This window comes from Plectropomus leopardus, chromosome 4, assembly GCF_026936395.1.
Source record: "Plectropomus leopardus strain MGB_pleo_1.0 chromosome 4, ASM2693639v1, whole genome shotgun sequence".
In the NCBI taxonomy this organism is placed as follows: domain Eukaryota; kingdom Metazoa; phylum Chordata; class Actinopteri; order Perciformes; family Serranidae; genus Plectropomus; species Plectropomus leopardus.
In genome coordinates, this window is record NC_142179.1 from 21,481,057 (window position 1) to 21,505,051 (window position 23,995).

General features: G+C 42.6%; 3 protein-coding genes across 3 annotated transcripts; 2 read left to right on the top strand and 1 right to left on the bottom strand.

The window, feature by feature from the left end:
- The first annotated feature begins 179 nt into the window (after positions 1–179).
- Positions 180–5,921, top strand: tfip11 (tuftelin interacting protein 11). Its single transcript, XM_042488055.2, has 15 exons — positions 180–347; positions 884–1,091; positions 1,635–1,803; positions 1,898–2,054; positions 2,156–2,283; positions 2,397–2,558; positions 2,779–2,973; positions 3,104–3,283; positions 3,411–3,545; positions 3,632–3,735; positions 3,841–4,009; positions 4,546–4,789; positions 4,882–5,024; positions 5,141–5,306; positions 5,417–5,921. The coding sequence occupies exons 2-15, from the start codon at positions 886–888 to the stop codon at positions 5,761–5,763; spliced, it is 2,505 nt and encodes an 834-aa protein (XP_042343989.1). The 5' UTR covers positions 180–347; positions 884–885; the 3' UTR covers positions 5,764–5,921.
- A 795-nt stretch (positions 5,922–6,716) lies between these two features.
- On the top strand, positions 6,717–16,798 carry thoc5 (THO complex 5). Its single transcript, XM_042489031.2, has 20 exons — positions 6,717–6,876; positions 7,136–7,240; positions 8,430–8,573; positions 8,785–8,898; positions 9,307–9,404; positions 9,641–9,787; positions 9,873–9,987; positions 10,225–10,357; positions 10,446–10,523; positions 10,700–10,743; positions 11,441–11,540; positions 13,267–13,375; positions 14,422–14,523; positions 14,627–14,723; positions 14,814–14,925; positions 15,014–15,117; positions 15,212–15,299; positions 15,388–15,503; positions 16,306–16,496; positions 16,602–16,798. The coding sequence occupies exons 2-20, from the start codon at positions 7,142–7,144 to the stop codon at positions 16,663–16,665; spliced, it is 2,055 nt and encodes a 684-aa protein (XP_042344965.1). The 5' UTR covers positions 6,717–6,876; positions 7,136–7,141; the 3' UTR covers positions 16,666–16,798.
- A 2,213-nt stretch (positions 16,799–19,011) lies between these two features.
- On the bottom strand, positions 19,012–23,846 carry LOC121944285 (neurofilament medium polypeptide-like). The gene is made up of 4 exons (XM_042488022.2): positions 23,070–23,846; positions 21,224–21,423; positions 20,984–21,108; positions 19,012–20,884 (listed from the first exon to the last, which is right to left on the bottom strand). Exons 1-4 carry the CDS (start codon positions 23,818–23,820, stop codon positions 19,633–19,635), a joined length of 2,328 nt encoding a protein of 775 aa, XP_042343956.1. The 5' UTR covers positions 23,821–23,846; the 3' UTR covers positions 19,012–19,632.
- Between the last annotated feature and the right edge of the window lie 149 nt (positions 23,847–23,995).

Below are 23,995 nucleotides of genomic sequence, written 5' to 3' on the forward strand. Positions count from 1 at the left end.
TGAAATCGATTGCGAGGCGTTTGATACACCTAAAAATGGCGACATGTGTTGACATCTGACAGTCTACTAAACATCCAATAAGATCGTAGATGAAACTTTTCTATATCTATGATCCATAGACTGACTCTTAATATACAGTCTATGAGTAGGATCCTTTCCATACAAGCCAGGGAAAGACATGTTGGAGGACAAAGTTTAGTGCAACACCGGTAGTTAACAGCGACGACCGGAAGTACTTGTATTTTCGTGTGTGAAACGAGTGAGATAGCCGGTTTTAGTTGGATTAATTTTCACAACTACCGCGGAGGAATAAATAATTTCTGGCTAGAAGGATAAGAACGTTTCAGGTGAATTATAGAAAACGTGTTTTCCCCCTTTATTTCCCAATACGCAAGTTTTTAGGCGTAAAGCGGGCAGTTTACATTAGCTACCGTTAGCCTATGCTAGTAAATATTAGCTTGCCTTCACGTTGTGTTTCTTTCCATGGACAGATATGTAGAACTATATAAAGATAGCTGTTCAGAAATGTTAACAAAGAGTTAAGATGCTACACTAGCTAGGTATATTAGGCAATGCTGTTGTATTTGCCTTTGAATCAGGATCCCTCTCTTGATCGAGCTAAATGGTTGTTGATCAAATAATTGACATGATGCAGTGGCCACAAAATTTTAGCTATGTAGCATCCAAAGCTGAAAAAAGGCACTGAATGAAATCTTAACTTGCTCACTAGATTTCTTCGATAGCTTTCACTCTCATGGCTCCCATCAGTAGACGAAGATTGATTGGTTGTCATGGAGATGGCTTCTCAATGTACCTTGTAATATGAAATTTTCACATTATTTTAACCATCCTGATGTTTTTCTATGCTATTTATAATATCCAGAGATGTCCATGTCCCATCTGTATGGGAGGAGAGATGAGGAGGAGGACGGCGTTGAGGTGGAGAGCTTTGAGGTGACAGAGTGGGACCTTGCCAATGAGTTCAACCCAGACCGCCGCAGACACAGGCAGACCAAGGAGCAGGCCACCTATGGCATCTGGGCTGACAGGGACTCAGATGAGGACGAGAGGCCGAGCTTTGGAGGCAAGAAGTAAGATATGGGTTTATTTTTGTTGCTGCTGTAATGCCCCTGTTGTGTCAAGGCCTGGTCCTCTGTTGATAAGTGTTGTCTTTCCTCTTAACTTGCACCCTACCATATCCCTATCCCAAACCAACGAGTCATCTCTACTCTAACCATAACTAGGGATATCCTGATCAAGTTTTTTTGCTCTTGATCCAGATCTGAGTCACTGATATTGAGTCGCGATTAGATATTTGTATTTACAAGGTACAAGGTAATTTTACTGTCATTTTTCTTAAATGTAGCATGCGTGCTTACTATAACTGATTCCAATCAATGAAAAAATGTGTTGTTTGGGCTCGATAATGATCCTTCTGATCCAAACGGGACATCCCCTAATCATAACCTAACGTAAGCTCTAACCCAAAGGGGGGAACACTAATCTAAAGGGAGCGAAACACCATTTTAAGGGAACAGACTCTGACCCAAGAGGAATAGTCAAGAGAAATGCCAAATGCTCCTTTTTTGTTGTTGTTGTTAAGACAAGGACTCAATTGTTTGTGTTTTATCTAGATCTAAAGACTACACTGCTCCGGTAAACTTTGTGAGTGCTGGTCTGCGTAAGTCTGCAGCTGAGGAAAAACAGCATCAACAAAAAGAAGGAGAAGGCTCTGATGACTCTGAAGACGACGGCCCTTCGGCCCCTCCTCCTCGTAGCACTGCACCCAAAAAACTCCAGATGGTAAATTTTGTTGTGTCTATGTCATTTACTCATTGTAGTGTCATTTGTAATTGTGTTACATCAAAAAAATATATATGTATTTTTTTGTTCCTAGGGTAATTTCCGGGGAAACCAGTCCCAGAGGTTTGCAGGTGGCATACAGTCTGGTAAAGGCATTGGTAGCTGGGAGAAGCACACAAAGGGAATTGGGCAGAAACTTCTGCAGAAAATGGGCTACCAACCAGGCAAAGGCCTGGGCAAAAATGCTCAAGGTGGGTAGTCCTGAGGAGGCGATGTTATTTAGATGTGCATTTTACATGAGCAACAGCACGGAGTTGATATACTCTGACTTTGCACCCTCTTTTTGCTGCAGGTATTGTAAACCCCATTGAGGCAAAGGTTCGTAAAGGCAAAGGAGCAGTAGGTGCTTATGGCAATGAGAGAACCCAGCAGAGTCTTCAGGATTTCCCTGTTGTCGATTCTGAGGAAGAGGAGGAAAAGGTAGAGTGTTGCCTCTTTATCCAGCTACTGTTAGATTATATTGTTAGATTATTTAACAGAAGTCATACTGTAGAATCAGTCATTTTAACATTATTCTCAATGTCTGTCTGTAGGAGTTTCAGAAAGAGCTAGGCCAGTGGCGTAAGGATCCTGCAGGCTCTGTAGGAAAGAAGAAACCCAAGTACTCCTACAGAACTGTGGATGAGCTGAAGGCTAAAGGCAAGCTGGCAGGGCGCAGTACAGCAGCATCCGCTGGAGAGTTGGCACAGGTCAAGGTATGTTTGAAAAGCCTTATTAGCACTCTTTTGCATGTCTTGTAGGAATGTTATCACCACGCTACTGAATTAGGCTGAAATGTTATAATAAGCAAAAGAACAAAAGTTGTACTTTTACACTGAGTACAAGCCCCTGTGGATGACATTATGATATGAATGTAAGCCAACTGGCAGCTGCCTTTTTTTGTCTCATTTACCCTGCATCTGTTCCCATATCCAGGTAATAGACATGACCGGACGAGAACAAAAGGTTTATTACAGTTACAGTCAGATGTCCAACAAGCACAGTGTTCCAGATGAAGGTCCACCACCAAGCTTGTCCACACAGGATCAGAAGGCATCTGGCTTTGCTCTCCCTGAACTTGAACATAACCTGCAGCTGCTGATAGACCTCACAGAACAGGACATATTACAGGTATGAGGGAACCAAAACTATCTGCTAGATATCTTTGGCTACATCTTATGCAAGTTTTTTTGTGTACCGCTTCTTCTACCACGCACCGCCATGCTTTCTTTTTTGTAATCTTATTTTCCACCTCCTGTAGTCCGCCAGACGTTTGCAGCACGAGAAAGATGTAGTTGTGTCTCTGAGCCACGAGTCACGAGCACTGCAGAGCAGACTGGAGGCAGAGCAGGATGCCATCCAAAGAATGGAGGCTGTTCTGGCTTTGGTTGGGCGTTTTCCTTCTGGAGAGATGGCACCTGGGGAGGGACCGACGCTGCAGGTGCATATACAGTAAACATATGCAGACCAAAAAACGACAGTTATGAGGCTGCCTCAGTTTCTAAGTGCTTGCTCTGTGTTCAGTTCCATAAAGATGATAGTTTGGTGGCTTTCTTCTCTTTCTTCAGGAGTGTGCCCGCATTTTTGAGACCTTACAGACAGACTATTATGAAGAATACAAGACAATGGGATTGGCAGACCTGGCTGTGGCTGTTGTTCAGCCGTTACTTAAAGAAAAACTTCGTTCTTGGGACCCTTTGAAAGTATGCTTTTGCAGTTATCTTCTTATGAGATGACTACATGCTTTATTGTTCATAACTAATGAAGTTTTTATCTGATTTTTTTTCAGGACAGCTCTTATTGTCTGGAAGACATCGGTCAGTGGAGAGCAATCCTCGAATCTAGAGACCTCCATACCAGTGCCCCAGATTCAAACATGGACCCTTACCACAGGTCATTTTAAACACAAAAACATATATGAATTCTCCTGGCTGGGTGTTACAGCCTTTTTGTACTGTACGTGTTTGTGATATTTGTGTCCTGTCTGTGTTGGTTTAGATTATTGTGGGAAGTGTGGATCCCAGTGATGCGGCCCTGTGTGTCAGGCTGGCAGCCTCGTATAGTAGGGCCGATGGTGGACTGTGTGGAAGTGTGGGCTCCTCTTCTCCCCCTGTGGATCCTCGAACACCTGATGGAGCAGCTGATCTTACCCCGGCTACAACGAGAGGCAAGACACATTAACTACCTCCAATTATGGCCGCAGCAGTGTGCCAGGTTTCAGTTTATACCGTGGTATGAAAACTGACGGTTATCATGATGTGTTCATTTGCTTTTCTGTGGTATTGATAAGATTTGTAACAGCATGGAGAATCTCACCCTTATTTTTTAGTTATTTTCAAAAGGGGCACATTTTCTACACATACTTAAAAATAGTTTAATAAATTCAAATGAGCATACTAAAGCATTTATTCAACCAAAAAAGCCTTTCCTTCCTAATACTACTACTGCTACCACCTCTACTACTACTATTATTACTACTAATACTAATAATAATGTGATACTGGATATCTTTATACAGTGAAACCGTGATACTTTCTGAGATTATCGTACTATGAGAATCTCATACCGTTGCAACCCTTTATATAAAGACATGCTCGCTTGTATGTAGATAAACTCCCATGTTTTTAGTCATTTCACATATTTACTTGTGGATTATTGCTATCTACAAAACAAGCTGTTTTTGTTCCTTTCTCATTTTGATAGGTGGATAACTGGAACCCTTTAACTGACACTGTGCCCATACACTCCTGGATCCACCCTTGGCTGCCTCTGCTTCAATCACGTCTGGAGCCTCTTTACCCACCAATCAGGAGCAAACTGTCCAATGCTTTGCAGCGATGGCATCCAAGCGACGCCTCAGCCCGCCTCATCCTGCAGCCATGGAAAGATGTCTTCACACCAGGTGCATGGGAAGCTTTCATGGTGAAAAACATCATCCCAAAACTAGGTACGTCTTTATCAGTGACAGCCACAATTGGAAAGATAGCGGTGAAAATGTATGTATCTCTTCTTCATGTGATGACTATTGTGTCTCTGCAGCTCTGTGTTTGGAGGAGCTGGTTATCAACCCTCACCAGCAGCAGATGGAGCCATTTCATTGGGTGATGGACTGGGAAGGCATGTTGTCCCCCTCCAGCCTCGTATCCCTGCTGGACAAAAACTTCTTCACAAAGTGGTTGCAGGTGAGTGAATATACTTGTACAGAACAGAAAGTAATTAAGATGCACTTAGCTGCTAATGTTCATTAAAAAAACTAAATGTTTTGTTGTGACTTTGTTATGTCTGTCTGTGAATACAGGTCCTGTGTTCATGGTTGAGCAACAGTCCTAACTACGAGGAAATCACTAAATGGTATTTGGGTTGGAAAAGCATGTTTAGCGACGTCTTGTTGTCACAGCCGCTCATTAAAGAGAAATTCAACGAGGCTTTGGACATCATGAACCGCGCAGTGTCTACAGGCATGGGTTGGTATTACACACTTTCAGAAAATAAAGATGTGAAAACAATGTAATAAACTACAGCAATCTGCTAAACCAAAACATACTACAATACTTGTTCTTTTTCATATCCACAGGTGGATATATGCAACCTGGTGCAAGGGAGAACATTGCATATCTGACACAGACAGAGAGACGAAAGGACTTCCAGTATGAAGCGATGCAGGAGCGCAGAGATGCCGAGAGTGTGGCTCATAGGGGCATCAGCGCAGGTGTGCCGACTAACTTTAAAGATCTCATCCAGACCAAAGCGGAGGAGAACAACATCGTCTTCATGCCCTTAGTGGCCAAACGGCACGAGGGCAAACAGCTGTACACATTTGGGCGTATTGTCATCTACATAGACAGAGGGGTTGTGTTTGTGCAAGGAGAGAAGACTTGGGTGCCCACATCTTTGCAGAGTCTCATAGATATGGCCAAGTGAGGGTGGACTGACTGATTCCTTGGTCTGCGAAGTGTAAAAGAGAATAAGAGGGGCAAATGTTTGCCTTTTATGCGATTTCAGAATGCTGATCCTTGTCATATCTGTCTTTGTACATTTTTAGTGTCACTAGAACTGTTAATAAATCATTTTTGAATGTATGTGGCCTATTTGTTTGTATTTTGAACAGATGTAAAATGTAAATAACTACAAGTAAAGTACCATTTTTATACATTGTACTAAATAGTACATGCATGTTTATGATATTAGCTGGTGTAAGGTGTAAGGTTTTGCGGTGAAGGCAGGCAGTGCAATTTTATATAGCATATAAACAGTTTTTTTTTCTATATGCCAACAGGCAAAATGTTGATTTATTTACATGTACATTAACTTAAGTCTGACATTTATGTTAATGTCTTTAGTTTTTTTAAACCCCATATATATTAAGCATTTTTTCTGTTTCTGTCAGATAATAATCAAGCAACACAGATAAGTATAAGTAAGAATTTTAAGTATAAGAATTTTTTGTGTAGCATAGTCTCTGAATGTCATGCAGTACCTTTTTCCCGAACACTTTAGCAGTACAAATTCTACTAGGAAAGTACAATCTTGCATTCTTTTAAAAACAAAATCAAAACAGCAAGACAATATTTTCAAACATCAAAAGATAAATACATATTTTAACAAATGTAAATAATAACAGTAATAATACATGAGCATGGTGACAATAAAAGCATTTAAGGCGATATATTTTGAAATTCCCTCAGTAACTTCACGCAATAAACCAATAGACCACTTCTTGCAGTCGTGTATTACTTGATATTTGTATATAAAAAAATCAGTTAACATGATATTTGTATAGAAAAACGTACTTCTTTAATTCTTTTCTAAACCATGTTAATACGGGTTTCTGATTTTTCCTTATCATGAAAGTCTATTAGTGTCTGTAGGTGGCAGTGTGGCTGCTGTTTCCTCCTCTGGGCTATCCGGTGTTTGAGTGTTTTGGCACGACAGGGCTTCCGTCCGTCTTCGGTGCTTTACGGTTAAACAAAGTACATTGTACATGTGCATCTACCCTCGATTTTATAATTTCATACGTAATTTTGCATCACAGAGGTATGTGATTATTTACAGATTTCACACAAATACATAATATATGGGCGATTTGATATCTGTGGTTGAAAATCTGCTTTTATGAGCCGTCAAGCTAACGGCTGTTAGCCAATAAGCTAGTTAGCCATCAGAGCTACAGTTCTAACAGTAGCTAGTTTGCTAATAGAGGAATATGAGTACGTTACAGTAACAAGCTACAGGTTTTCACTGCTTTTCCCAGTTTTTTGTATTTATTTTATGTATTTCCGATCTACATATTCAGCCACCAATGTCCTCGGACGCCCTAAAGAAGCGAAAGTCGAAGGTACTCCGCAGTGAAGGAGGAACCCCCGAGACGAAGCGAGGTCGCGGAGAGGGGGAGCCGCAGGTAAGGACACCGACGATAAGGCCAGGGTGAGGGGGCAGAGGGCCAGTCAGCAGCAGCAATATGCCTTTAAGGACAATTTAAAAAAAACAAAAAAAAAAAACAACAAATAAGTAAAATAGCTCCCTGAGATTTTACAAAGTAAAAGTTCCTCCCACGCGGACACTTTCTTTGCACCTTTTAATTATTTAATTTAATTGCCGATCATTAAAATCAAACGCCGATACAGATAATTGGCAAAATGTCAAATATGGGACCCAAAAATCAGCCAGGCCGATAACCTGTTGACCCCTAGTTCATTGATACTAGTGCACTAGAATAAACAAAGGGCTCTGATTGTTACCAATCAGGTCAGCAGGTGCTAATTTAGCATAGTACAAATATGAGTTATCAATGTTGAAACTTGTGACTATACCTAACTCAGTCACTCGCCACTTCTTTGACCACAAGTGTGAATCAATGCTAGTTGTGATGGATTTAAGTCAAAGTTAAATTTATCATAATTTCTGCGGTATGCAGAGGACATAGACTGGATTGAAATATCATTTCTCTCAGAGCCCTGCTGTAAACATGCAAGTACACAAACAAAATAATACAAAAAAGTAATAAAATTTGGTAAGAACTAAATAAAAGAAGTAAAATAACAGTAAAGAAAGGCACGTATGAAAATACGCAGTGAGTGATTAATTCTATTATGCAGTGAATGATTTTTGAGCAGATGGGATGAATTGTGCAAGTAAAATAAGTAGTTCAGATGTGATATGTAGTTAAATAAAGCTGTGGAGTGGATGTTTGAGTAATATAAAAAGTATTCAGCAATCTGGCCTCTTGCAGCACCAAAAAGAATGGGCTCAAGAGAAAGCATGATAAATGTATTACTAAAATAAACAGGCTTTTATCTTAGCAAATATTCATTTCTTACGCTGCACTTTTATCTTTAAATTTTATACCTGTCTTAGTATATGTGAGCTCATTTTTATTTTCTATTCTCTAGCTCTTCAATGGCGTTTAAATTGTACTGAAATGTCCCTTTTATGGTGTCTTTTATTTGACTTTGTCTCTATGCTTTTGATGTTTTATGTAAAGCACTTTGAATTGCCTCATTGCCGAAATGTGCTATATAAATGAGCTCACCCTGCTTTGCCTTGCCTCTCTATATTTTGATGTAGGAATGTTTTTTTAAATTTTCCAGGATGTGCGTGTATATAGTGAGGAGGTGGAGCTGGACGGCAGGGACCCTGAGCAGGACTTCCTGCAGTACAAAGAGTCATGTGAGAGTTTGGCCACACTCATGAGTGAGATCCAGGAGCTGAAAGCCAGTGGAGCCAAGGAGGGAGTAAGAATCAGACTTTTAAGATCCACATCCAGACTATTCTGTCATTATAGACTAATCAGTTTTTGTCAATCCAGCCTTATTTAACTTATCAAGGCGATTTACATTTTGTAATATTGGTAAATCAAACGCATCACATTATATCTTTCCAGACAAAGCTGACTCTATTTCCTCACCACGGTTATGAAGTCTAAGTAGTTGTGTCTGTTCTCAGTGTGCAGAGATCGAGCAGAGACGTATGCAGAGCTGCATCCACTTCATGAATCTGAAAAAGCTCAATCGTCTGGCTCATATGCGGCTCAAGAAAGGCAGAGACCAGACGCACGAGGTAACTCGCAGATAAATCTCACATGCTGTCGTTCGTGAGATGCAGCGTTCATGAGATATTACAAGAAATATCAGCTTGGGTTAACTTTACTTGATTCCATTCATTTGCTGAAAAAGTGCTGCCTCAGCTCCCTTTTGTGCTGATCAGGAGAGGCAAATCGGACACCAAGCACTTTGTTTCTACTTTTAACACCTTACTGCAGCAGCTGCCACTGTCAGCAGAGAAAGCATATACACCCTCAAGTTTGTTTTTGCGTAGTATTTATTGATCCAGTTTCAGATGCTGCTTATTGATCCTTGTTTTTAGTGAATCCTGGCTCTTGGCATTTTGTCTGACGTGTATGATTTTCTTATGTCACCTGGGTTGTGTTTGCAAACTAGGCTTAAATACTGTTTTTTTCCCCATCAGGCAAAGCAGAGAGTGGATGTGCTGCACCTTCAGTTACAGAACCTGCTGTATGAAGTTATGCATCTTCAGAAGGAGATCAGCAAGTGTTTGGAGTTCAAGTTAGTACCATATTCAACTAGAAGAGCTTTTACCAAGTGCAGGAAAATATACTGATACTGATATACTCAATCATTATTTACAAGAAGAACAAAAAGAGAGCCTTATTTATGCAGCTTTTAAAAAACAATACAAAATGCTTTTTAAAAATAGACGCATGAAATCAAACTCTAGAAATAAGGACACGCCCTTTCTTTCAACTCAAAATGCTGAGATAACATACCTCTCTGTGATCCAGGTCTAAGCATGAGGAGATAGACTTGGTGTCTGAGGAGGAGTTTTACCAGGAGGCACCGCAGGAAATTTCCAGGCCTCGCCTCACAAAAAATGATCCCCACCAACTCACGCTGGCACGATTAGACTGGGAGCTCGAGCAGAGGAAGAGGTATGCAGACTTGCACACAGCAAAGTGCATCAGTAGCATGCTGGTTAGCGCATAGCAGCTGTTAAAGGCTTGTGTTTGGATCCAGGTTGGCAGAGAAATACAAGGAGTCACAGGCCACAAAGGAGAAGATCCAGAAGAGCATTGAGGTGAAGAAGGAACATTTGACAAGCTTGCAGCCGGGACTCAATGCAATCATGCAGGTATAACAACTGTTTGAGTGTTATATTGTAAAGGTTTGGAGCTTTGGACCTCACCAACACTCTTGTAGCATTGATTTTACAAGTTTTTTTGAAAATCTAATGTTCATATAATATTAATAATAATGTGTGTTTTATTTATTTTCTTAATTTTTTTTTGAGGGGGGGTGGTAAAGGTCTTAAAACCATGTATGCATCCTTGGAATCACAATATGATTTATGCTTTATCCTCTCCCCCAGGCCTCTCTCCCAGTGCAGGAGTATCTGTCCATGCCTTTTGAACAAACTCAGATACAGACAGAGATTGCCCGCCATCTGCCGCCACCTCTCTATGTCCTGTTTGTTCAAGCCAATGCCTATGGCCAGGCCTGTGGTGAGTATTCATCGGAGAACATCTTGTTTATGTTAAGTTTTTTTCTGTATAGGATGCAAGCCCTGATTTATTTTTGTTTCCATGTCAGACAAGAACCTGAATGTCTCAATCAGTGGTGATGTGGATGAAGCCAAGGCCCTTTCCAAACCTCCAGAAGACTCCCAGGGTACACACACTACTTAAAATACCTGCTATCACACACACAGCATGTGCACATATCACTCAAACACTTTGTCTTATACTCCATAATGTTGCTTGATATTTAAAGATGTTACATTTTTGAGAGTTGCCCCCCCCTCCCAAAAAAACAAACATAGAATAATGTGTTCTGATTTCATTCAGATGATGAGAGTGACTCAGATGCAGAGGAGGAGCAAGAGAAAACGGTGAGTCTCAAGCCTGGCTTTACTGCCAACGGGGACACACACACACACACACACACACACACACACACACACACAAAAACAACCTCAGGTCATGGAGTTCAATGACTTCTTAATATACCTGTCTTTGCAATGGACACACAAACGATCCCTGACGCTCTAGCTGTGACACATTGTGGTCTGGCAGATTTGGGAGCGGCAGCTATCGATCGCTTCCTGCACCCGGACGAGTGCCAGCTAGGGGATTCTGGGAAATATTTACCAAGAATGGCTAGGTGACTGTAACCTGAGCCCAACTCAGGCATGCACACTCAGCACCAAACCTGTGCTGCCTGTCAGGATGTTTCCCTCGTAAAGTGAATATATATTTTCCTAATCACTGATAAGGGAATACATGTTTTGTATTTTGTTGCAACATCTGTGTAGCATACTTGCACATGACAGCTCATCTGAAACTCATTGTTTTCAATCATTTACAACTTCCAGACCTTCCTGTGAACTGCCATCTCCTCCTTTTATGTAACAGTGTAGGGCTAAAATGCTGCAGATGCTATGTCATGATCATAATTATCCCAGAAGCAGCTGGAATTAAATGCTAATTATTTTTCTTTTCTTTTTTTTTGATGTGCCACAATTTTAAACATGCACATAGCCTTGCTTTCTTTCTTTTCATCTCATTTCCATTGCTGTTTCATGACAGAAGAGGCGAAGGCCAACTACAGGCGGCCAGCTGGATGAGAAGAGACGGGAGATGCTGAAAAGGCACCCTCTGTCCCTCTGCTTAGACCTCAAGTGTAAAGGTAACTCATTCTACTTTCTCAGGGTTCCCTCACAACCTCAAAACCTGGAAAACATTTGGCTAATTTTACAGAAAATGAGAGAAAAAGTATAATGTCCTGGGAAGTATCTGTCAGAGCTCCCCAAATTGGATAAGTGCCGCAGCTGACAGGTAGCTGAGACGCACCTGACCAGCGCTGCTCATTCAGGCAGTACGGCTGCTTTTATTTGTTAACACGGGCGCTGAAAAAAAACAGAAAAAACAGACAGATTTGGCATTCCTCATACGCTGCTTCCGTGTCCAGTATTAACCTGGCATAAAACTGCCATCTGAAGTAACTACATTATGTTCAGGATCAAATTAATATTTATTTTTTAATTTATGGACTGGAGAATTTTGAATAGGCTGCTCTCAATTATTTTGTAGAAACCCTGTGAGCACATACCTATGTCATATGACCTGGTAAGACATGCATGTCGGATGACATTGCGTCCTAAGTGTCCCAAGCTCCTAATAATGCAATTTACGTTATCCTTTAAATGTAGACATTAGTCACTGCTGGCGGGTGACTGTGGTAGTTTTTATGAGCTTTATAGATTAATTTAGCTTCTTTTTCCGCCAATTTGTTTTAAAGGTTAAAAATGTTAAATTGGTTACCATGTTTGGTTCCGTTGCTAAAGCTGGCGTGCTGGCAGGATTGTTTTGCCTGCAAGGGTGTAAGGTTTGTGATTAAACTCTGTCTAGCAGCAAATGGTATCAAATGCGTGTTAAGTGGGTTGGATAATAATGAATGGGAAGCTGGGATCTGGGATCAATTTATCATCATATCTAAGCACGTAAGAGATGATTTCATAGATGAGTTATAGCCATAGACTGCATGTCTTAAATCAGGCTTTCACAGAGAGGATCATATGAGTGTATGGCAGCTGGATCATCACAGAAAATGCACTGGAAAAGTCTTGGAAAATGAGTTTGGAACCCTGACTCTGGATGATTTCACATTTTAGTTTCTGCACCAAACAGGTCTGTGCATTCCTCGTCTTTACGCAGCACGTTTTCTAGCCCAGTCATTTACTAGTAATCTGTAATGTATCCATAGCTATACTGTGTGTTGTAGTAACTCTATACCTACCAGGTAGTAGTCGTGACCCAGTCTGCTATGATGTCATGACACCACTTGACCCTCGTGTTCCCTCTGCTGGCAAAAAAAGGAATAGTGACAGATTATAGGGAGATCTGCATTGCAGGCGTAACTCTACCTAAAGCAGGAAGGGGGTGGGGGTGAGGTGAGGTGAGAGAGATGCTTGCAGCATCGTGGGTCTGCAGTACCTACAACAGGCTGTAAGCATATTTTCTCATCACCGGTCTTTTTCTAACCTCTGCTTGTTTTTCGAGTGCCGTCTCTCTCTCCATTTATCTCCACTGCTGCCAGCTGCAGCAGTCAGTGTGCTGCAGCAAAAGCATCAAATGAGCAGCGTAGGTGTCAGTGAGCGACAGAGTGTCACTGAGTTCACGGTGACTGCGGAGAGTGGACTGTGAAAGATGACCATCAGCATAGTACGTATCCCCTGGGTGCTGCTGGCTGCCGTCGTGACCACACCCTGTTATTGCTCTCTAATGCGCTGCAGTGTAAAGTAAACCCTGGGGGACGTTCACTGGGAGGATTAATGAAAAGAGACGGGCACAGGGAGTATTGAGTTGGTAATGGATTAGTTCAGCACCATGTGTTATCTGTCATGTCTCCACAGATGGCAGCATCCTCCATCTCAGCTTCTACTACCTGATGAATCTGAACATCATGACAGTGAAGACCAAGGTCTCCACCTCCACAGACCTCAACACAGCCATCAGTGCAGGGTTTGTATGTTTGTGTGAGTGGACTTAGGCCCCGATCACTTTGGTAGGCCGCTCTTTTTTTTTAATTTATGTCTGTCGCTTGCTTTGAAAGTGCCGCAATGGACAAATAATGGCTGATTTATGGAGCTGAAAAGAGGAATTATGTACGCATTAAGTCCTTATTTCACTACAGAAGCCTACATAAGGTGGCAGCTAGCTTGAAGGAGATCATCAAGGAGCTGATAGCTTCTTGTAAATGACCATTGCAAATCACAGCCAAGGCTTCTTGTTGTTGGCTAAATTGTTTGTCATTTCCAGTAAATATTACAATATAAAAATGGTTTTCTGTTTAAAAAGTTATGTTACAAATGTAGCAAGGTAGCAAATACGCTACTCACCTGTCTTTTAAGTGGTTACGTGTCCAGTCTGATCTCCAGCACATCTGGTATTTCCTGCTTTGTTGCTTGGCAACCACAGAATAACCTGTCCTTAGCATAAGCACTATTTAGCTGTGAAGTGACCTCACAGATCTGTGCTTTGAAATCTGCGTAAAAAATGGATAAGCAGAGGGAACTGGTCACAGGGAGATGGAGGTCCATGTGTTATACAAGACCTTCAGAGAGAGGAAAATCACAGGGGGTCCGACCAGCTGGTCCAGGAGCTTCGCCCGGATGTTTGTTTGTGCAAGACTTATTGTAGGATGAGGCAGGGACAGGTTGACAATTTGCTGTGAATCGTCACATCATCACAGCTACCGTTTGTTCAGATATGTCTTGCAGCATGTTTAGTAGTGCATAGATAAAAGTGAGCATTGTTGTGCCAACACAGAAGGCCCGTGTCTCCATTCATCTAAATCAGGGCGCTCCTTAAAAATTCAAGACGCACAGAGCGGAAAATCGGTGTTCAGCAGTGCAAGAGCAGTGAGCAGAACACTTTACTCTTTTTAAAAACAATTACAAAAAGCCATCCCAGGCTGCAAAAGCACGCTCTGTCTGTTCGGGGCCTAAGGTATCTGTCTTCTTGTCTGTGTCCCTAAAAGGAAAGTCTAATGATGTCATGTATTGCAGGGACCTGCTGAAGTCAGACACTCTGCTCAGCTGTCTCTACACCAGCGACCAGGGACGAGAAACACCCAATCCAGCTAATCGCTACCAGTTTGATAAAGTCGGGTGAGGATGTCAAGTAATTTAATGAAATGAAAAGATGTGTGGTAAATCACGCCAGCAGAATTTAATGAATTACCAGCAGAATTAACCCCCGATTCCCTTTTAGGATTGTTTCCTTTGCTGATTATGTTGACGAGTTGGGCCACTCCTACATGTGGGTTCAGAGTCTAGGAGGACTGCATTTTCCGAAAGATGCTTCAGGGGTGTGTGTTGAAATCAAAAATCATCCCAGTTTAGGACAGTTTCTGTGTCCCAAAGCCTCATCATGTCGGTATATGCTCACATTTTTCCAGGGTGTGCATGTGGGCAGCTCTCTGAGTGCCAGCCACATGGAGAGCACCATGAAGCTGCTGAGAGGACGACTTCAGTCCCGCCTGGCTTTGCACAAACAGTTTGCCTCTTTAGGTACTTTTTATGTTAACAACCACACATTAAATACTCCAAAGATAGAATAGGACATTGCAACTGAGACTGTTTGTGCTCCTGTCCTCAGAGCACAGCATGATCCCCGTCTCCAGTGAGTGTCAGCACCTCTTTCCTGCCAAGATCATCTCCCGTTTAGCTCGCTGGACCACGATCACTCAGCAGGAGTACCTGGTATACACACACAAACACATACATAAAGATGTTTGAAATGACCTGTTTTAAGAGATGTAGCATGTCTCACTGTAACATTACTCTTTCTTGGTAGGAACTGCCATACACTCGCCATGTGACTGATGCTGGGCTGGCAAAGGAGACGGATCTGTACTTCATGGCCGTGGTGGAAAGGGGCACAGGTAAAATGCTAACACTGATAATAAAACTGGCCAACACTCATGATTAGATTTTCTTTCCCTAACCCGCCTGCCTTGATCTTGTCCTCAGCTCGTCTCCAGGCCGCTGTGGTGCTGAGTCCCCGTTACCCAGAAATCTCTCCTCTCTTCTCCCTCTCCCTCAGCTGGAAGGGAGAGCGCAGTGGACGCACTGATGACAACCTACGAGTATGAGCATTTGTCAATATTGATCACTTTTGTTCTATAAGCTTATTTTATGTGGAGATAATTTTTCCTAAGGCTCTGTTCACATTACAAACAAATGTAGCCCAATTTTTTTTGCCCCTCTCGTATCAGAGATCTGATTTTTTTCAGAGTAGTTTGGACACAGGAATCTGATTTTTTATTTTTTTTTTCATCTGTTTTGGGACACTTTCACACTGTAGTCCGGTGGCCATGCAACTGCAGGCAAAACGGATCATATAGGAATTTATGTTTTTCCCTTACATCCATGTTTTTTTCTACATACTCCTGCGCAGGTGCACATCATTTAGCAAACACTGTCAGGGCAGTCTGTTGAAACTGTAGAAGGCTGCCTCAACCACCCTGCTGCTGTAGAAGCTGTCAGTTCAGTCACCAGCTAATACAGCTCGACTGCGAGACACTTTCTGTTGAGGATTGCCCACATGAGTGGGCCGTATAAGCCTTGTTTTGAGGTGCCGACAGAAATTTTGGAATGTAGACGTGGACATCCTAAAGTTTTGGAAGAACTGTTTTTTTGTTAAACCCTCCATATTGTGATCCCACAGCTCCTGACTCCTCTCACAGCCGCACCCACACCTCTCTTTCTACACAACTACCAGCCGTAGCTGCTATTAGAGCTATAGCTTTTGCATTCTTCCGTCTCCTGACTCACCTTCAGTATTTAACAAATTGTAATCTCACCTCCGCAGCAAATCATGTGGGAATTGAGCACTTGCATTATGTCATTTTGTATATAGCCTAATTGACTCATCTTTTCCTGTTTCAGGCCATGGAGAGCGAGGTCAATGTGTTCAAAAATGAACTACAGGGGCCACGCCCAGGACACCAGCTCCTCACCAATCAGCTTTCACGCCTGTGTGTCTGCCTGGATGTGTATTTGGAGACTGAAGGACAAGATGACAGCGTGGAGGGACCACGAGAATTTCCCAGAGAAAAGATGTGCCTGCGCACTGTCCGGTACACCGTCACGAGAAGTTATTAGTAAAACAACATGTGGTCGAAGACACTTCAATATCTGAATGGATTTACCGTGTCTCTGACATTTCTCTCTCTCTTTCTCAGGGGTCCAAATCGTCTGAAGCCATTTAAGTACAACCACCCTCAGGGTTTCTTCAGTCACCGCTAGATTTGTCCATGATTCTTCCTGCTGTACAACTCTAACTCCCCTAAGCTTACCTTTGTGGCCCTTTGACACACAAAGCATCAATTTTTAAAATCTTTTTACCTGAAAATAAAAAACACCATGTTATTTTCTTGAATGAGCATGTATCTGGTCTATTTAAGGCTTTGTTACATCCATGCTTTGTTCAGCTCTCTGAATTTCTCTTTCTCATCCCTCCGCCTCCCTCTCCACCCAGACCTCTCTCTGTGCTGCTCTATTTATAGGCGTCGTCTGCGCTAGCTGATTACTATGCCACTGTGGTTCAGTGCTACAGCGAGCTGAGTCATTTCCCCAGAGTATGACTGAATATGATATTTGGTGTATTTTACAGCCGACAGTTGGCCTTTGACCTTTCATTTAGCATCCTGGATGCTTTAATGGGAGAAAAACAGTTTGTTATTCATAATGCCAGCTCCTTCAAGGCTTGCTCTCATTTTTGTGATTAGGCAGCAGCTGTCTGCAGAAGTGTTTGGCAAAAAGATGACTATTATTTTCTGGCACATTGGAGTGCAAATCCTGCAGGATTTAACAGAATCCAGACATTAATACCTCTTAGATTTATGGTTGTGTGTAATCAGAAGGAGAAGATATGAACACTGGTGGTGATTATTGTTTAAGATGTGAGTGAGGGGTTTTTTTATAGCGAAAAGAGGACTGCAAACAGGGTAAGTCCTTCTAAGAGCAGTGGAAGAAGTACTCAGAGGTTTTACTCAAGTAAAAGTAGCAATACCACCGTTTAGAAATACTCTGTTATAAGTAAAAGTCTTGCATTCTTAACTGTTAAAACTACAAAAGAGTCTATCAGCTTTATTTAAAGTAACAAACGTAAAAGTACTTTATGTAGAATGGACAATTTCACAATATTATGTATAATATTACTGATTTTTAATTATTGATGCAGTAATATATTAATTTTATGTTGCAGCTGATGAAGATGGAGCTCATTTTAATTACTTAATATACGCTAGGTACCTTAAACTATAATAATATATCATGATTTATTAATTGATTTATATTTGGTATCACCAAGATAAATCTGCAAAATAACTGGTAACTAAACCTGTCTTAATAAATGCACTGCAGTAAAATGTACTATTTACCCCCAAAATGTAAAGTCAAAGTATGACGTTGCATAAAATGGAAATAATAAAGTACAATTGGGCCTACCTCAAAATTGTACTTAAGTACAGTACTTGAGAAAATATACTTAGTTTCTTCACCACTGTTCAAGACACGAAAAGTAGAAGACTAGCTTTTTGAAAATTAAAAAATTCGGTGTCAAATTAACTTGTGTAAAAGGAAATAATTGGATTAATCTTATCTGTTTATTAAGGGCAAAATAGCTCAAGGAAAAACAATATATAAAAAAATAATCAAAGAGCAGAAAGTAAATGAAACCAGATAACCTATCTGGACTCCACAACTGTTCAATTCCCAAAGAGCCTACTGAGAGCTGTCTGAGCTGATGTGATGACAGATGTAGTAATTATTTCAGGAAAACAAGTAAAGTATTCTAAAAAAAACTGATATTCAAACACAGTGACAAGAAAAAGACATATGTACCTTCCACATGTCGCTGGTCCCATTAATTCAAAACCATCTATTGGATGTAAAGGAGAGAAGCTCTTACAATGACAGTGTGTCTGATGTCAGAGGTGCATCCACGAAACATTATGACTGACTTTTGTAGCCAGCTGCAGCACTCATCAGTAAAACCTATTGAATATGTAGCTGCACTTCGTCTGTGGAAGATTGTAGAAACTCTGAATACTAGCCACTGATGTGTATTTTCTCATTAATTTTGTAAGATTTCAAAATTGAAGGTCCTGGCTGTGTCCACCTTTAACCTCATCATGCTCAACCTATAACATTACTGCTTACGGTAATTATTAATCAGTTGTAATGGATTATAAAATCACTGCTTCAGTGTGTGAACTTTCCTCCCTGCAGTTAGGCAGAGATGGGGAATAAAAGGTAAAAACTGAGTGTTGCGTGCCAGTGTTGCGTGCAAGCATTGCGTGCCAGTGTTGCGTGCCAGTGTTGAGTGCAAGTGAGCAGCGCTGCTCCTGATTAAAACATGAGCGTGTTCTGTGGGACGTGAGGAAGGGTGCAGTGGCTGCTTTGGGTGGGTACAGCTCCCCCTCTCCTTAGCCGCAATGCAGTGCAGTTAATCGCAGCTTTTACCTTGCAGGCCTCACACTGTGTATGACCACTCTTAACACTTCTCCTTCATAAATCTCCATGAGGTCAGTGTCTTAATGATTTTTTTTTTGTTGCAGTGTAAACACATTAAGAAATCTCTCAGAAGACTTTTTGTGTTTGATTTTCCATTCTTTATTTTTCATATTGCATATTCTCAGTAGTTTATACATAACACATAGTCATCTTTGCAGACCAGAAGAGTGAGACGCTGCAGCTCACCTGTCAGGAGAAGCTACGTTAAGGTCCACAACAAGCAAAAATTCAAGTACTTTCTATTTGTAAATATAATATAGACATTTGTATCTCCTTAAATATACGTATTTTTATATTCAGAATCTGTCACAATCTTTAGCTTGACATTGTTTTGACATCTATACCCTTGAAGGCTTGTGTAGGTACAGCAGGCCCCTGCGGTCCCCGTCAGCGGGATTCAGTTTAAATGCACTTGTTATTTATTAAGGGCAGTTGTCACATTCAGATAGAGTTTAAAGCATTCTGCATTCACTACAGTCATACATCAGAAGCATCTGGGGGGTGTAATGGCCATACTTAGGGAGCAGGGGGGGTTATTTGCTACAGAAATCACTATTGCTTACATACCATCACCTGCTTTGCTTTTGGACATTAAAGCTGTGTGCTGTGTGCATCCAGCCCCTCTCCTGCTGCTCTTTACCCTGTCTCATAGTTCTTTGGCGTCTCTGCCCTCTCCTCCTGCCTTGAATCACAGCCTTACTTCTTGGCCTTCTCCTCCTGCTTGCTCTCCTTTGACTCTGGGCCGGACGATTTCTCCACTTTCCCTGCCTCCTTCACCTCCTTGCTCTCTTCTTTACTGGCCTCCTTCTTTGGCTCTGGCTTCTTCTCGTCTTTCTTGCTCTCTGTTTTCTCGGGTTCGGCTTTAGGTGCGGACTTCTCCTCTGGCTTCTTCTCCTCCTTCTTGCCCTCTGTTTTCTCAGGCTCTGCTTTAGGCTTTGCCTCTGGCTCTGCCTTCTCTGGTTTAGGAGCAGAGGGTTTCTCCTCCTTGGCGGGGGGAGCACTCTCTTTAGGCTCAGACTTGGACTTGTCGTCTGCAGGCTTGCTTGGAGCGGCAGGTTTTGAAGCTTCTTCTGTCTTCGTTTCATCCGCCTTGCTGTCTTTCTTTGAATCAGGTTTGTCTGCCTTCTCTGGCTCTTTCTCCTTGGGCTTCTCCTTCTTCTCCTCCTTCACGGGTTCTTTTTCCTTCTCCTCCTTGACAGGCTGAGGCTTCTCCTCTTTTTTCTCCTCTTTAGGGGTGTCTTTTTCAGCTGCCGGCTTGGCCTTCTCTTTTTCTGGAGACTTTGGTTCAGGGCTCTTGGGACGGGGAGATTTAGACTCAGGGGATTTGCTGGGTGGGGATTTTGACTCAGGTGACTTCGGAGCAGGTGACTTTGACTCGTCTCCTGCGGGGGATTTGACTGCGGGGGACTTAGCGGGTGATTTGGGCATCGGGGATTTGGCTGTTGGTGATTTAGATTCTGGTGATTTTTGTGGGGATTTTGATTCTGGGGATTTGACAGCGGGAGATTTAGGCGGAGGGGACACAGCCTTTTCTGGAGATTTGGACTTCTCTTCCTCCTCACCTGCCTCCTCTTCCTCTCCCTTCTCCTCCTCTCCCTTCTCCTCTTCTCCCTTCTCCTCCTCTCCCTTTTCTTCCTCCTTCTCTTCATCTCCCTCTCCTTCCTCCGCCTTATCATCTCCTTCCTCGCCTTCTTCCTCTTCTTTGGTTTCCTCAGCCTCTCCTTCTTCCTCCTCTCCTTCCTCTTCTTCTTTCTCTCCCTCCTCTTCCTCCTCATCTGCCTCCTCTGTCACCTCTGTCACCTGGGTCTCATCTGTCTGTTCCTCCACAATGACTGTATCTGAGATCTCCTCTCCTTTTACCTTCAAGTGGGAGGAGATTCTGCCTTCAAAGTAAGAGTATGGACCTCCTCCTGACACGAAGCGATTCTCCTCTCCTTCCAGCAATTTCCTGTTTTAAAGACACACAGTCGGTGAAAAGGACAATAACTTTTGACATCAAGAGACCAAAGAATATATTTCATTAATGTGGGTTTAAATCCAGACAAACCTATAAGCAGCAATCTCAATATCTAAAGCCATTTTCACATTCAGCAGCTCCTGATAGTCCTTCAGCTGGCTGGCCATCTCCCATTTGGTGGTTTTCAGCTCATTGTCCAGCTGATTGATGGTCTCCTGCAAAATGAAAACATGCTGCTTTACAGGTCAAATATTATGCAGATGGTATTAAAGGACATGTGCAATAATTGTGTTTTTTCCTGTAAATGAGAGGTGTGTGTGGATTTCATGCCTGTAGTGAGTTGAGGTCATCATGGTGTCTGTCTTCACACTCTATACGCTGCCTCTCCAGTGACTCCTTGGTTCCCCGAAGAGTCTCCAGTTCAATAGTGCGGCTCTGGAGCTGACGGCGGTACTCTGCGATCTCCTCCTGGCTTCCACGAATTGCATTCTGGTTGGACCGAGCAGCTTCGGACAGACGCTCCATACGCACTGCGGAAATTGCACACAAAAGAATGCATTTAGGAATCGCATTTGCTGTGTCATATTGTCTGGCTTATATCCAAAAACAGCTTAACGTGACCTTTTGAAATTCAGCATTCTTAGTCTATCCAAGAAGATGCATTGTTTGGTTTTTCTTTGTTTATCTTGACCCTGAGACATTTGACCTGTCCTAAGAGACACTCTGCTGGCAGCCTGAGTAACCTTGACAGTGTCCATCTGTCAGTCAGGAGTCTGACTCAGCTCCCTCCCTCCTCCAAGCATGAATGAGCCACACTGCTGCAGTCAGCTGGACACCACACAGGGAAGGTCATATAGTTTGCACCTTTCATTGGTTATATCAAGTCAGCATGTATGTACAGACCAGGTCAATCTATGGATCATTAAGTTCTGAAACATGCAGCTCAGATAAAACCCTTTTTGGCCTTTGATGGTGTTGACTGTGTATTTGCACGACATTACAAAGGTCATGTGGATTTGATGTTGCGTCTTGGAGTATAATAGAGGATTCTCACTTGGCCTTATCTTTATGTATAGCTTACTTCCAGGTCCTTGGTTGAATCACGACTTCAGTAAGGATGAATGTTAGAGTGATGATGCATAATTTGGATTGTCTGCCTTCCACAAACAGTGACCTTGACTGTTTTATTGTAGAGGTTCAGGTTCAAGGTAAGAGACACACACAGTGCACCATGGGGCCAAAGCAAAAACACACCCACAGTGAGTGCAAATGAATCATAGTCTCCTCTCTGTATGCCATCTCCATCCTGCAGTGCCTGACTTAAGTAAAAATTATTATTCTGCGGCAGCGATGCACCCACAGAGAGCACCCATCCTAACACACCCACATTTAAACTGGAGGTCGTATTATTTCAATCTTTGTGCATTTTATATGAATGATATCTGCCTTGATTTACTTAATTTGCCTGTAATCATTTAGGCCCTTTAAATGCCGTCTGTTAGGCTTAAGTAGCGGTCTGTGAGGCTGGTGAGAAAAAGTATATAAATGCAGGGTCTGTTAATCTGCAAAGATGACTAAATCAGTGTGCTTAATTGTTTCAGGTCTCATATAACAAAAGAAAGCGACTTTTTTGCAACCGTGATTAGTCGAGCACCATTCTGCAAGCTGCTGCTCAATCACCTTAACCCTTTGAAACCTGGAGCAATATCACTTTTCATATTTCAGATGCTTTTCACAAGTGTTTTAATCTTTGAACTCTGAGCTAATTGATTTCTTTCAAAATTATGGGGAAAAAAGTCAATGAGAAACTTGGTATGACATGTTGCACAAAGTGCAAAAAATTAGAGGATTTAGAAAATTATTGTAAAAATATTATTAGAATTTCTTATGCACTTTTTTAAATGGTCTTTGTCTCTTTTTTAAAGCTAATTTTCAGGTAATTTTTGTGCTTTAAGCCTAGTTCATCGGGTTTCAAATGGTTAAATAACCTTATTAAATAACCGTATGCATCACAATTAGGCTACAATGAAGCTGCAGGATTCAAATGTGAAGCTAAATCACAGGGATGCGACTTTAGACTTCAGCACCACGGACAGAGAATAAGCACGGTGCTGCAGGTGGAAGTTTCTTTTTTCTTTTTTTAAAAAAGTAACTTTTTCTTTTTGACCCAACTCACCTTTAAACCATTCCTCCGCGTGCGTTGAGGACTTGGTTGCGTGACCGTCCAGCTGCGCGCGGATCTCTCGCAAGGCGCCGGTGACGTCCACCTTGAGCGTGTCTCGCATGTCAAAGCTCACCTGGGCGCCTTGAATCTGCTCGAGGAGCTCGGCCACCTCTTCCTCGTGGTTCTTCTTCAGAAAAGCGGCCTCCTCCTCCAGCGCGCTGAGCTTCTTGTCCAGCTCCATCCTCGCCAGCCGGCACTCCTCAACGTACTTTTTCATGGTGCGCGCAGCAGCCTCCAACTCCTCCCGGTTTCGCGCCTCATCCTCCAGCCTGACCCGCAGGTGCTGGATGTCCTCCTCCAGGTGCTCGTGCTCCAGAGCCGCACGGGCCTTCTCCCCGGTCAGCTGCTGCAGGAGACCCCTCAGGTCGACCAGCTCTCGCTCGTAGTGCTCCCCGACCGTGGCGCGTCCGGCCTGGCTTTGCCGCAGAGCCGCCGCTTCCGCCTCCAAGTTGCGGTTGTGCATCTCCAAGTTGCGCACCTTGTCGATGTAGCCGGCGAACCTGTCGTTCAGAGTCTGCAGGATCTCTTTCTCGTTCCTCCGTGTCATGTCGCCGTTGAAGGTATCCAAGCTGTCCGCGGTGGAGGGCTGGCTGTAGGTCAGGCGGCGGCGCTGGGAGTGGAAGCCGCTGGAGGACACGGAGGCAGGCCGAGCCTTGCGGTACGAGGTCGGACCGAAGAGGTGGTGATCTACCGTGAAGCTCATGTTGGCCAGATGAGAAGTGACTGCAGCAGGAGGGGGAGCTGGATTTATATATGAGGGAGGGAAAACTCACTAGTCAGCACCAGGACACACACATTTAAAGAGATATTTGCTCCTCAGACTAGTACTGCCTGCGCAGGAGTATTCACCCTCATCAGTGTAACACCTTGTAGATGAG